The sequence below is a fragment of the Pogona vitticeps genome, chromosome 3 (genome assembly GCF_051106095.1).
Source record: "Pogona vitticeps strain Pit_001003342236 chromosome 3, PviZW2.1, whole genome shotgun sequence".
NCBI classification, from domain to species: Eukaryota; Metazoa; Chordata; class Lepidosauria; order Squamata; family Agamidae; genus Pogona; species Pogona vitticeps.
Window position 1 is genome coordinate 181,520,644 of NC_135785.1, and position 15,397 is coordinate 181,536,040.

The following is a 15,397-nucleotide window of genomic DNA, read 5'->3' on the forward strand; positions in this document are numbered from 1 at the left end:
ATTGGCTGGCATCGATATTGAGACAGGCTCAAAAACAAGCCAGCTGGCGAGCATGATTTATTACAGTATTGCCATCTTTCTTCCTCAATATCCTGACTTGCTATTGTCACAGGAATGGCTGAAGTTAGTGGCATTTCATAAATTTGTTCAGACATTACAATGGTAGAGCTCAGGGCCACTAGTTATATGTAATGAGCTGATTAGAGCCTGCTCATGAGAAGTACCAGATGCAAAATGTACAAGAATAAAATGGGATGGCCAGGGTAAGTGGGGAAAGCCGCTGCTTTGGGATAACAAAAGAAAAAGATTTGGTGAAGCTACTCCCTTTCTCTGAAATGAAAAATCTTTAGATAAGAACTGTCTCATAATCTACCAGGGCACTGATATGCAGTAGGAAGAAAAATGCCAAACAGAGAACAGAGTAGATTTTCCTAACCCCTTAATCCTAGATGATATATATGTTAGTGTTAGTGTAGAAATAACAGCAGATGGTCTAAAAGGATATGAATGATATGAAGGAGATCCTGATACATTTCCTGCCCAATTGATAAAATGTATTTTAAAAAAAAAACACACACACACAAAATGGCATGAAAGTATGTACTCTTCAGTCTGTAAGCAATGTCAGATTTGTCCAGATTTCTTCATTCACAGTGGGGGAAAATATTCCAATATTTAATTAAATCCAGAACCTCCGTTGTGAGTTTGTGCTCTCCTTGAAGAGGGTGGGATTTGCTTCCTGTTCCATTTTTTAAAAAAATAACTCAGTTTATACAAAACGAATACAGCTTTGTGATATTCCATTTTTAAAATACCACTGTAGGGTTGGAACAAGGGTTTTCAGTAGTTCAGTAATTGTGTGTTCCTAGTCCTTTGATAGTCTTGTCAAATGGTACTCTTGAAGGACTGCACTGTGTGGTGTGTGATTCCAGAAGGGCAACTTGTTGTGTATTGCCGCCTAGAGTGGTCATTTTGGACCAGATAGGCGGGGTATAAATCAAATAAATAAATAAATAAATAAATAAATAAATATTGGACTGGATCCCATCCATAGTAGGCATAATGTCTTGAAATAGAGTAGAACCCTTTTGGGTACAAGAATTTACCCATTTACCCCCTTCTGCTCACAGTACACATTGACGTACAGTGGTGCCCTGCATTAACCTTCACTATGGGGAAACATCGCTAAACAGAACGGAAAAGCCCATTGGAATGCATTAAACTTTGTTTAATGTGTTCCAACAGGGCCCAAACTCACCGTTGAGTGAAGTTTCCCCATCCGGCCGCCATTTTCACACCTTCGGTAAGCGAGGGCAGGGCGTGAAAATGCTGCGCGTGCACATTTTGGGTGTTTCGGCGGCCATTACCGATCGTCGCAAAGCGATTTTTGCCCTGTTCAAACATCGGTATGCGATCGCATTAGCGATCGCAAAATCCGCATCACTATGTGGATTCATCGTTAAACGGTGTGCTCGTTATGCAAGGCACCACTATATGTAGATTCAGTGCATGGCTATTTTAGGGAGGCAAACAGGGCTCTAAGAGAACCACACTTTCTCACGGGCTTACTGATCTTGTGTGCTAACTAGGAGCATGCATGCATGCACACAGGGAAAAGGCTCAGTTAAGTCTCTTATAATCCTTTCAAGTACTGTATTGTCTTCCATTTCTTTATTTATATCAGAGGATTGCACAATTCAATGAGGATTGCACATGAAATAGAGGCAAAATCAAAAACCAGTCATAGGGTGAAGACAACCAGACAATTTTTTGACCAGAAATGATCATAGCTTGAAGTGCATACAGAAACTTTTCCTTGACTTCAGCTGTCATCTGAGGTTCAGCATCCATGAAGTGGGAAGATTTGGTGCTGTTCCAGTGCAATGCTTCTGGAAGTGAAGGGTTTGCTGGTTGCACACCATTGCCCAGGGGATGCCCTAATATACTTACCATGCTTTTCCATTTTAGGGCGAGGCTCCTTCTGTGTTCTCCTTCAGGTATTATGCCCCAGTGGACTGGATTTAGCGTGCATCATATTTGGGTGTTAACTTCAGAGCACCAAAATCATATGCATTGTGCCAATTATGAAGGCTACCAGTGGAAACAGAGTTCAGAAAATGTCCTGTTTTGGACTGAAATTTCCAGGATCTCCTGCAACAATGTGACCTAGTAGATGTTATGGCATCAGAATCCTGAGAGTTGTAGTCAAAACAAAATAAAAAAGCACCAAGCTTTTTTGCAAGCTCTGCCCATAACCCATGAAATTGGTTATTGTGCTTTAAAAGAGAAGGATTATTTTAGGCTAGTCCTGTTCTACTCAAGAGTAGTTTTTAAAGTGGGAGTTCTGTGACTGATGCACACACATACCGTATGCAACAAATACATACATTTGCCAATTGAACATCAGACAATCAAGCATGGAGTGCAGTCTTGAGGTGAAGATAACGTTATTGCCAAGTGTGATAACAAATCGTATGTTGATTTACCTGCTGGCATGGTTTGTATTTATTGATTTATTTTGTGTATTGGTCATACAGATTATATATATATTTTGGGGGGCAATATACTGTACAAAAAAGACAAAAGCAAATGTAAGTAACAAGACCACATATCAGGAACAACGTTAGAACAATTATTTTAAGTCAGAAAAGAAGTCTAAAAATCATGAGATACAGCAGTTAATACAAGACCTAACAAATTCTACAGATTTGAACAATCACATCAAAACACAACACGATACAGGAGGTTAAAGACTACAGAATGGTTTGTGTAGCAGCTTCAGTTGCTGTGGCATTTGAGAAGAAGGGAACCACATACTCAGAATCTACATTGACTAATTACAGTGGTGCCTCGCTAGACAGTAACCCCGCATGACAGTTTTTTCGCTAGACATTGGCTTTTTGCGATCGCTATAGCAATTCACAAAACAGTGATTTCTGTGGGGGAATTTCGCTAGACAATGTTTGGTCCCGGCTTCGCAAACCAATTTTCGCCAGACGACAATTTTGACAGCACCTCCGCCCTCGCAAACAGGTGTTTTCGGGACCTAAGCTTTGCAAGACAGTGATTTAAACAGCTGATCAGTGGTTCGCAAAGCGGCTTTCCTATGGCCAATCTTTGCTAGACAACGACGATTCTTCCCCATTGGAACACATTAAACAGGTTTCAGTGCATTCCAATGGGGAAATCCTTTTCGCTAGACAATGATTTCGCTAAACAGTGATTTCAGTGGAACAGATTATCATCGTCTAGCAAGGCACCACTGTACTCCTGAACCATGTGGGTCAACTAATTGTATATGTATAGCTTATGTCCTCCCTCTTTTAGTTGCTTTGAAAGCATTACAGGTAATTCTTTTACTACAAAATGACAAACAGTCCAATCCTGTGGTCTGTGAATCTTAACTCACAAGTACAATACAATAACTCTTTCTAGTAAAGGTGTATAGCTTTGAATCTAATCATATAAACATTTCAGCACCATCCTCCACCCCCAGTAAGTGGAAAATTACGCAAAAAGCTTACAGATTGGGGTGGTTTAATTCAATGTTCAAATATTTGTGTAAAGTACAAATATTTTATCAAGAATTTTCCTGTACCACTTTATATTAAATGGTAATGGTTTCTCAGTGTCGTATTCAAATGGTCTAAAAAAATTGATAGTAGCTTTAAAAGAAGAGGACAAGATATTTTCATCCTCCCATCATTATCATATGCCTCAAAAGTATTGTATGATTCTGAAGTATGATTCTCTATGAGATTTGTGAAGCTTTATACACATTCTTATGTTCTAGTTTGTACTCCAGTAATTAAAACAATGTTTACTAAATATGGTTCCTGAGACATCTGCCATTCAATCATCCAAACAGCTTTTTTTTTCTGGAGTGAGTGTGGCTTGCTCTCACTAAAAGTGCCTCTACCAGGTATGACTGCATGTTGCTGGTTCTAAGTGTGCTTCCTGTTTGATTTGGCCTCATGTTCTACCCATGACTCAAACAGAGATGTGGTAGGTGACTTCGTATATGACAGTCATTGAAAGAACCTCTAATTATTTTATTTCTCCAAACTGTGGGAATGCCAAATTAAAGGATTAATGTTTGTATGTATCTTAATAGCTGGTGAAAGCATTACATCTCTCTGATTAATCCAAAATTACAACAGCTAACTAGTTTTGTCTACATTGGAAACCTTGCCTTAAGCTTATTCACACTGTTAATTCTTGCTAGAGGTTATCCCTTAACAAATTACAGTAGTTGAATTGTCTGCTGTGAGTGACCCTAACCAAGTTATGAGTATTCTTAAAAGAGACTACTCTTGAAGGCCAGTTATCCCCATTTTACCTGATCATTTCTTCTTAGTCTCCTTTCAGAGGTTGGACATCATTGTAGCTGTTCTCTCCAGATGCAGGATTTCCAAACAATGGTGTTACATTGCATCCAAACCAGTCTCCCATATTTTTTTCAGCCAATAAATTCTTATCTTAAGTACTGTATTTATTCAATTTGAAACTGGTTTTTTCTGCCTTTCAAAAGAAGACACAAGCATCTCACATTGAAACCTTTCAGAGTAAAAGTATGAACATGATTTAGTTCCCCCCCAATTACCAAATGATGGTGATTCTTTATCTCAAGAGCTGTTAATATCATAGCAAAAATGAATGTGGCTTAGTGAGGCTTAGTGAGGAAGGGCAGTAGGATAGAAGCAAGGCACCTAAAAACAATGGCTATTGAAGTAGCACAGTTTTTGTAGGTTTCGAAACTGTCTAGGATACATTTTATTAGCTTATATATGGCAACAGCATAAAAATAAGCTTAGTGAATCTCAAGGAATAGGAAATATGACAATATTTACATCAGTCTGGGAGTAGTGGATTTGCAAACAGGATTATGCATTTGCTGAAGAGATTCAACATACCTGGACTTTCAGGTGCTAGAGCTGTCAACAGCCCTTTTGGGACTCTACCTTTGCAACAGAAAAGGTAGCTTGCGTGTTAGTGGAGTGTAACAGGATGGAAAGGAAGTCTACTCATTTTCCACATTGATTTATGTACTTCTAAAAATCATTGACAAAAGTAACCAGACAAGTATAGCGTATTTGACATAGGATTTAGAGAATTTTTCAGAAAAACAGATATAAGCACTAAAGTGATTATTGGATTTACCATTCAGCTGTCATGCAAAAATGCATATTTGTAATTTCCTTGGGCCAAATGCATATAGTATGACAATTTAAATGGACCTACGTTAGGTATTGGTTGCATGGGAAGCTGATGTAGGTTGCAATATATCCAGTATACAACTTTAGCAGAGGTAAAACATTCTGCACTAGTGGAGTGCCCCCCCCCCCAGTTCAGCATATGGTAGCAAACCTACTCTTGTGGTCCTTAAGCACACTACTGATTTTGCTACCATTTGTGGAACAGGTTGAGCACCTGGAAACTCTGTTGGATTCTTTTCTTGTGAAAATATAGAACAAAGTTTCAACAAATGTTATTAGTGTGTGTGTGATGCCACCATTAGATCCTAGCCATAAACTGCTGCTCTATGTAGATGTTTCTTCTCCTACGGATATCTTCATACTCTTGCCAGATGGTACTTAGTGCACCCCTGACCTCTTAAAATCAAGTGTTATACTATTACAATTACTTTCTGAAACACCAGCACATTGCCATCCTCTTTTGCCTGCTTTTAATTCTGCAAAACTACTTAGAAACTGTCTAACAGGCAATGTGTGAATGTTAAAAAATAATAAATCTCTGTGTTGCTTGTCAGTAGAGGATCAGTATGTCTGGGGGCAGGACTTTGGCTCTTCTCCCACATCAGATGGACGATGAGTATAGGATTCGTGAAAGATTCATGGAAGGGATCTGAGACAATGGCTGTCCCACTAACAGTCTTCCAGCAGGCATCTGACACCATACAGTTTCAAGCCACAGCTAGACAAAGAACCACATTCTGTAGTTACTCCTTTCAGAAAATCTTGGATGATGATCCCTTATACCTAAAATTAGAGGCCTTATAGGGTCTTTAGTTTGTTAATATGGCATTCTCTTCCTTTATAAAATTACATGGTTTCTTTTTCCTTTTCCTTTTCCTTACTTTCTTCTTCTGCAAGGAACTATAAAAATACAGTTGAACCTTGAACTCCAAACCACTTCACCCATTTTAATACCCTTCTTAGTCATTTACATCTGTTTCCTTCATTAAATAGTTGTAGTATGGTAACAGTGGTTTTCCTGAGGTGAACTGGAAGAAACACAAATCTTCACACAAGCACTGCTGAAAATGTGGTTTATATGCCAGCGCGCAAGTCAAAGGCTTTAACCACAATAATAAACTATGTTTGGTCCTGTCTTTTTCCAGATTAGAGGCTAAAAGAAAAAGGTGGAAACTAAATTTAAACACAGGAATTCATAAAAGAGTTTCATAAGTTTTTGATTTTACAACCTGGGTGGCAAACTTGATCTTTAACTGAAAATGTTTTTAATGTTTGTTGGAAAGAAAGTCCATAAGCATTCTTTAAAACCTTGGAGGGCCTGGAAAGTAGAGCAGTTAACAAAAGGCAGCGATGACTTTTCATAAGGCGCAACCAAAATCAAAATGCCTTCGAAGAGAACATGTACACCCTTTTATAGGAAATCAAAACCTCACTCCCATGAATGGTGTAATGATCCAAGTTGGATGAATCCTTTAGAAAACAGTAAAATATGTGGATGAAATTATTAAGCATAAGCAAAACACATGGCTTTTGGGAACCCTCCTTTTAAAATTAGAACAATTCTTTTGAAGGAAGTCTGTGCCATCGTGCCCTGGAAGTGTTACGGGCAATATTCAACATATCAGTCCATTGCAATGTTCTTCACCTGAGTGAAGGTTTTACCAAATGGGGCCGAGCTTTTTTGTTTCTTGAAAAACAGTCCTATTCTGTATCATGTGACTTTAAAAGCAGCAGAAAGGTCCTTGAAATGCTGTGATGTGTTATGTTAGCTGTAGCTCCAAGGAGATAAGTTAGACTTTGTATCAGCAATGCTATACTGACTCTTTGATCTTTTTGAAATAGGAAGTAGGGAATCTCCATGAGATCCTGGCTTATCAGTAGGAAGCATAATATTTTGATTCTGACAATGATTGTAGCTTTGTTTGGATATTCAAATTTTGGAAAGGGAGCACAGCGTGTGCCCGTCTTTGCTTACATAGAATGTTGCAGGGCTGAAAAAGAAAGCTTCATCTGCATGTGAAAGGCCTCCACTTGGGCTAGAAATCTGGAACATCAGAGTTCTGGCTTGTTTGGAGACTGTCCATGTATAAGAGAGGCTCTGCTCTTTGGAACTATAATTTCCATGTGAGCAGAGCAGTGAAGGAAGTGGTGGGCAAACTTATGGTCCTGTCCTTGCATGGTTATGGAGTTGAGATTTTGAACACCTTAATAGATCTTGCATTTTTCTTAACTTGTCAGCTAAAGTCTTAAGCATGTAGCTGAGTATGTAGGCAGCCACCATTCTGGAATAATATAAAATAAATAAGTGTGTCACAGCTTTCAACTGACATGTTGTTCAGTTTTTCCAAGAGATACCGGCAGTGATGGTTGAATCCAAAGCTGCTGTTCTCTGAATCTCAGCAGCAATATATAGTTTCTGTTCTTTATTGATGAGGTATGAAAATACAGAGAAGATTAGTTTAATTCTTTATTATTGCACAACTTGTTTAAGCTGTGCAAAAAGAAGCCAACTATGTAGGAAAGAACTGCATAGCAATACAGCTGTAGTTTCTGACCAACACACACAATAAAAAGTTCATGCCAGATGTCTTAAATCTATTTTTGGCTGGTAGGATGCTATTTTTGTGTGGTCATGGCTGATAACAAAGAACTGCTGATAACTGAAACTCCCCCCCCCCATTGGAGATTATTAAGAAGAAACAAAAAAGAAAACTCTCCAAGGACAACAACCTGATACAAAGTCATCATTCCTCATGAAACCCAATAGTGTGTGACACTGCGTTTCCGCACCCAGTCTCATGCTTGTTTATACAGGTGTCTTTAGAGGAATGTGGGCATTTTAAGCTTAAGCAGTGAAAGATGATAAGCTAATGGGCCTTGCTCTGTCCCTTGCTGTCTTTTTCTTTAGACTGCAACATCTCTGTCCTGCTTCATCTGTTTAAATCAACGGACATGATCCACTCTCCTCCCCTCTAACACCTCATGTGTTATTCTTGGAATGTCCTAAATTCTTATAAGTGCTCTGTCTACTTTCAGAGAGCTGTTTTCCCCTTACTTGCAAATTTTTTGGAGGGGAGTGAAAACAATGCTATGCAGCACACAGCTGTTTTTAGTGACTATCTCATGCATATTTTAGAAAATAAACTTTCCATAAGTGTAGCATCCTTATCTAGATCTTTATTTTTTAATGAAGAAGCTTTATCTTGGTGTCAGTGTTGTGGACTGGACTGAGCATATGTTGAAGCACAGTGCTTTCAGCTATGCCCCCTCCTAGTGTTTTAAGACAATGGTTTCCAGCGTTGGGTCCCCAAATAATGTTGGACTAAAACTCCCAGAAGCCTTCACCACTAAACATGCTGGCCAGGATTTCTGGAATTTTTAGTCCAAGAACATCTGGGGATCCAAGGTTGGGAACCACGGTTTTAAGACAACAGCTCCCATGGTCCTTCACCATTGGCTGTGCTAACTGTAGATCTGATGGAAGTTACAAGTCAGAAACCTCCGGAGGACTGTAGTTGCCTATCTGGGTCAAAGGAAATGGAAGTTCAGCAGTCTTATATTAAATAATAAATTCAGAAATTAAGGCTTCCTCAGAGCCTCTTCAAGTCTCAAATACATCAGAGTTTCCACTACTCAGTGTAATGTGCGATAAGCTGTCATGGCCATGAAATATCCTATAAACCCAGGGTCCCCAATCCCCGGTATCGGGGCACAGCCTTTGCAGGACCAGGCCAGAGAAACAGATCTCCCACCGCCCCCCATGCACATACACATGTATGGACATCACCCCATACACACACGGATGCACACATGCCCTGCTCACACACGTATGGACACACACACGCCCCCCACATGTGCACACGGGTGCCCCCCACGCACGCACAAATGGGTGCCCCGTCCACCCACGCACAAATGGGTGCCCCATCCACCCACACACAGATGCCCCCCTGCCCCCCAACGGGTCCACGGTTTGGAAAAGATTGGGGACCACTGCACTTTGTTAACCAATGGTACACATGTCACTGGTGCGACAAAGAAGTGATGAAGTTGGGATGCAGGTTTATCATAACAATTGTTAATAAATCACTCCTTTTCATCTCTTGTGTCTTGTATGTGTGATGTTATTATGTCTTCTACCACCACTCCTGTGATGGATTGTCCAATTTTTTATTCTCAAGATCTTTGTTGCATTTTGCCCCCACCCCTCAAAAAAAAACTTATTGGAAAGTTGCAATGTTTTAGATATTAGCTTCTCTTCCACTCTGATTGCTTTCTTTGTAGGTAGCCCATCCAGTATTGTCAGTGCATCATCCGTCTATGTGTTGGCACTGCTGATCCTGAATGTTGATGCTACTTTACTCTACTTTACACTTTTACAACTAATACTGGTAGATAGCTGAGATATTACAGAAAACTGGTAGGGGTTTTTTAGTTGTTGAGTTTTGTTTTTTGATGACATTTTCTTTTTTTCTTTTCTTTCTGGTTAAGTGTGCACATTTATCATGTAAGTTTGCTCTTTTCCTCCTCAAAATGAATAGGTCATTTGGGGGCACAGTGATTCGGGACAGAATGCTGATAAGTTAGGGAAGCTCTTTTAGAGAGCTGTGAGGAAGATAAAGGTGATTAAACAGAATGCATGTCTAGTTTATACAACAATATTTAGAGAAATACACTTTTAAGAGAGAGAACAGTTTTAAGTAATCATCTATAGTAGTTGTTTCAAATATAACAGAGGTACTGTTGGTTCTTCAGGTTCCCAATATGATTCATGATTGCTAAGATACACTATATAAAAATGACTGAACTGTCTTCTGTCCTGAAATGTTTAGTAGGGCCCATTGGGTTAATTTCAGTTTCTCCACTAACCAACTTCCTTCTTTTGCTCTGCCCTCTAAATAATTAGAAAAGAACTCCACTCCCACTAGTTTTTAATGAAGGAGGAATTGATGCTCTTGAATGGTCCCTGGTTGTCTCCCTAGTGGTACAATTAACATATAGATCCATTTTGGCTATGATATTGCTAATTTAGTCCAGCAACTTACTAAAAAATGGAATATAATATACTTTGCAAACTTTCAAGAGCAAATATATTTTCAGCATAACCTGGACATTTAAGTTATGCATTCATTCTACTGTTAAAAACTTAGCTGTAAGATCCAAGAGTAAAATAAAAACAGAATTCAGTCAGCCTTTGAACGGGGCACAAAAACACTTTTTTAAAAATAGAGTTTTTGAATCCTTCCATCATTCTTGCCTTTCCCAAGTATTTTTAATGCCCAGTCTAATGGTCTCAAAAGCTTGCTTCTCTCTTCATTTTTTTAAAAATTTGGTTTTGGTAGCCCAGTAAATGTATTATTAAACTGCATATAGATATGATGAATTTTGTCTGATTAAGGTGCTTCATGTTTACAAGTAAATGACCTGAAATACATTTTCAGTTAAATATAAAAGGGGTTTTTGTTCTGTCTTCTTTGTCCTTTCTTTAAGCCATCAGATGTTATCTCTCTGTATATTTTGTAAATATTAAGATATAGGAAAATGTTTTCCTTCCTGGTTCTTTGCATTTTCTGTTCCATGCTGGAAATGCAGTTGTGCAATAGATTTTCTGAAGTTGTTTTAGCAACAGACAGCTGCATCTCTACTTTAGAGCAAAACACAGAGTCATCTAATGTAGTAAAAATTATGTATGCCTGGAGCAGAAAAGAATTGGAAGGGACAGAAAAATAGCAAGTTAACCAAGACAAAAATGAGGAGGTAGGAGATCAATATCCGTTTCATTCCTGACCATATCTTTAGAGATTTTACAATCTCATATAATTGAAATATTAAAATAATTTTATAATTCTCATATAATTTAAAGTGATGCTATTTCATTCCACAAAATATAGTTGCATTCAGACTTTCCAGTATCTATCATATCCTTTATAAAATAATTTTGAAATTATTACTTCAGAATTCATCAGATCATTTTTAAAAGCCTTTCTAAAATGGTTGTCTCCCCGCCCCCATTTCTGTCTTTAATTAATGCTCTAGTTAAAGGGGAGGGGAATAATTCTGGTCTCAAGCCAACCTAATTTGTGCTGTTAATGGATGCCTTCAAACTGCAGTATGTGGAATGTGTCACGCTCCTACCCCCTGCTGAACTAAGATCCTTGGAGGGAGGTAACTAAAGCCTCTCTGCTCTTCATTCAGTGTACTGCCAACCTTAGAAATTAAAACAAAACAAATAGCCTCCCAGGGAACAAGGAACATTCCTTGCAGTCCTAGGAGATGGATTCTCTTTAAAGCAACATTGTACAAAGTCTCTTAAGGTTTGATTCCTGGCATAGCTGTAGCCCAGCAATGCTGCTTACAGGTGGTGCTGACTCTTGCAAATGATGTGGATGCTATTGAATGTGTGTTGAATACTGAGATTCTGACCCTCCTAAGATCTTGGAAGGGTCTGTGTCACAAAACCGTATGTCAGCCTCTGAAAAACATTCCCACTTTCTGTTTTTTTTTTAGTATTGTATTCTATCTCAGATCACACCTTCTGTGTACAGGGGCCAGGGCCAACACTGTCACTAGGTAAAGAGAGGCAGCTACCTCAGGCAGCAAATTTGGGATGTCATAAAAAGTTAGTAAATGGTTAGTTACGTTGTTTCTTTCGGAATGGGAAGAGGTGCTTGGTGGATTTTCTGCCTCACGTGCTAAAGTAATTTGACTAGCTTTGGATAGTCATGTTATGGGTCTTGGGTCACAGATACTTGGTGGGGGGAACAAAGGCTATATATGCTAGTTATGTGCCGTCAAGTTGGAACTGAATTACAGCAGTTTTGATAGGGCGTCAAGGTAACTGAGATATTCAAGGAGTGGCTTTACTGGTTCTATTCTCCCAGTGAATTTCTGTGATCAAGTGGGGATTTGAACCCTGGTTTCCTGAGTCTTATCCACTGTACCACACTGGGTGGCCTATAGCTATAACTTGACTCCTGGCTATTTGAAGATCATATTAGCCTTCTTGGCTTTCAAGATGTTCTGAGGAGGCTCATTGCTTGGTTCCAACACCTTACCAAGCTTGGTGAGGACACGAGAGAGGACCTTCTACATGGCTGTTCCCAGGTTTTGGGATGCACTACCCCGAGAAGCCAGCTTGGCCCCCTTCCTCTTCTCTGTCATCAGGCAGCTTTTAAGCAGTGAGCTTTCTCAGGAATGCTGGTTTTTAACTTATATTTTTTAAAAATGTTTAAAAATTGTTTTTAAACTGAATGTTTTAATCTCAATATATGTTTAACTGTTTTAAACAAGGTGGCAAATAAATAAATAACAACAACAACATATGAGTAATAAGTAGCAGCTGTGTGTGCTGGGAGGGCTTTTCTGTTTGCTAAGCAGAGGAATAAAATCGAGTCAGACACCAGGGAGTGAGCAGATAGGGAGAACAAACAGGCATTTGACAGGGGAAGAGTAGTAAGGAAAGGGTCTACTGGAGGATGAGGCAAAAGAAAAGAGGAGGCCAAAGCAGAAAGGTGATTTAGAATTGGCTTTGAATCTGCATGATATTCATGACATACTGCTCTGTGTTGCTCTTTTGCCTGATGTACTCTCTCTCTCTGTGCACAGTTATTTTATTCTGTTATTAATTGTGTATATGCTGCTTGTATAACCCTGTGAGGCAGACAGACACTATATATTTAAAGAAAAATGCATTAAATAAAGTACCTTGTCATCTCTCTTTACAATTTCAAACTTACTTTTATTTTTCAGATTGAAGAAGGCAGCAAAGCTGCAGTAGTTGACAAGCTACTGGCTGGAGATGAAATTATCGCCATCAATGATGTCAACCTCTCTGGATTCCGGCAAGAGGCTATCTGCCTGGTAAAAGGTTCGCACAAGACACTAAAGATTGTTGTGAAAAGGTAAGGTTATAATTCACAATAGTGAAAACTAAAATTTGTAACAAGCCCTGTCTTTGGAAACCAATCAGTTTCAAAATTCTGTCTGAATAAAAATAGTGTTAAACTGCTGGTAGAAACCCTACAAGGAGAGGACCAGGCAGGCTTCCTGTGGTGGGGAGTTCTAAAGCCTGTTTCAGAGCTACGTTGGGTACCTTTTTTGGGAAGAAAGTAGGATAGAAATCAAGAAAATAAGTAAATTATCAGATACTTAGTTCCTTGAAATAAATAGCTCCCACCTTTCAATATGCTGGGGAAGCTAAAGGTTTTGAAACTGCTGGGGTAAAATGCTAATATGTGTACATTTAAGTCACATCAGTTAATGGCTAGACCAGTGGTTCCCAACCTTGGGTCCCCAGATGTTCTTAGACTACAACTCCCAGAAATCCTGGCCACCAAAGCTTCTAGGAGTTTTAGTCCAAGGACATTTGGAGTCCCAAGGTTAGAAATCACTGGGCTAAACACAAATGAGAAACATTTATCATGCATTGGATCTCAGATGTGAGCTTATGCATTGGATTAAAAGCAATAAGGTCCAAATAGCCATAACCCATTGAGTCCTGTGCATCCTTCTTACAGGTAGGTGACATGACTGGATGTTGCTACAGGCTCAGGTGGTCACATGAAGAGATCCTGATTACCACAGGAAAATCACTTTCTGGTTCCTAAGGAAGTTTAAAGTTCATACGAGCCACCTCACCAAGCTCAGACCAGCAGTTTTCTGACTTAGCTTCTGTAATTAGGTCATACCCCACTCTTTGCTACCTACTCCTAGTGATTGAGACACCTTTTGCCTCTCTTCCATCAGAGAACTGGTCCTTCAGGTAAAGCCTATGGAGCTGAATTAAGAGGTCACTGAAGAATCACAGGGTGCCCAAGATAGAAAGTTAGTAGGCCCAAGGTTCTTCACTTCTAATGTTTGGCTGTTAGCCTTGGTGAAAATATGTTTACATTATATTTACGTTTCTTCAAAGAATTCTAGCATTAGCTTTTTGTTCATATTGTTGGATAACCAACTGAGGAAAGCAACACATTTTGTGCTTTGATGCGATTAGATAGAAACTTGTGAGCGTTCCAGGGCTCACCTTTGTTCTTGATGAATAGTAAAGTAAAACGGTGGGTTTGATATGTTGCTGACAGAAGTGAAATATGTGTCGTATATTTTGTTGTATTACGTGGTATATATCAGCAGTTTACAGCCCTGAAGAAAATGTAAATTATTTCAGCATAGGACCTTGACATGATACTTAGAGGCTGGGTAGCTGTGCAAGTTGTGAGTGTATTTCAATAGTGCTTAGTCCATATATTATTTTCTGTAATTTATTAAGAATCTTTGTGATCTTGAAGAAGAAATAATATCAGATATGTTGTATATAACTTAAAAAGCATTCCATATTGGATTTACTCTTGAGTAGACATGCATAGAAGTGAACTTTTAGTTTGTTCAATATAGTGTCCCATATATTTCTGATGTTTACATTGGGATAAAATGTACTAAGCAGCCTTTAAATAATTTTTGAGAATTGGGGATAGAAGCAAGAAATGAAGAAATCTGATTGCAACACTATAACCCATATTAAGAACAGTTTCAGAGAGTTCTTCCAAAGTTGTATAGCTCAGGAACCAATAATTTATAACAAAGCACATCTGGACTGTATTATCATTTGTATCTGTTTGATCCAACCCTGGCTTCTAGTTTGGAAAAAAAGACATGTTTAATACATCTTCTTCATTCTAAGTAATGGGGAAATCTTTCTGACCTGTTTATTTGGGGGCCTTTAAGTCTTCAAGCATTCCACAGTATAACTCATTGCTATCTTGACCTCTCAGCTTTATAGCAGCCTTCCTTCAGGTATCCAGATATTTTTCTGCACATGAATCTGGATGTTCATCATTTGTAGATATTTACATAAATCTTATAACTGGATCCTTGTAGCCATTTCTTACTAGTAAAAAGACACTCTAGACTTAAGCTCCACATAGAGTTTTCGTCATTGACTCAGTGTGCCATTGACAGTGAAGACATCACATTCCATGCTGCGTCTATTAGAAAAGGAGTTGAAAGAAAACTGATGGGGTAATAATACTCCTGTATTCTGTTCTGAAACCTTTAATGGCATTTCCAAACTACAACAACAGAAGCAAAATAGGAGAAGTAAAATAGGAGAAGTAAAATTACACAAATTTCACAAATTAAATACTCCTATATTAATCCATGGTGTTCATATCCATGGCAACCAATGTGAT

General features: G+C 38.7%; 1 protein-coding gene across 4 annotated transcripts in view; it reads left to right on the top strand.

Annotated features, from left to right (window-relative positions):
* Positions 1–15,397, top strand: part of SHROOM2 (shroom family member 2) — a 134,502-nt gene that overhangs the window by 47,424 nt on the left and 71,681 nt on the right. For 3 of the 4 annotated variants that reach the window (XM_020786727.3, XM_072994382.2, XM_020786728.3), the window contains one exon: positions 12,963–13,114. In XM_020786727.3, the coding sequence (XP_020642386.3) occupies positions 12,963–13,114 (152 nt within the window). Of the gene's footprint in view, positions 1–12,465; positions 12,725–12,962; positions 13,115–15,397 lie in introns of those variants that run through there. The other variant, XM_078390367.1, reaches the window with a different exon arrangement.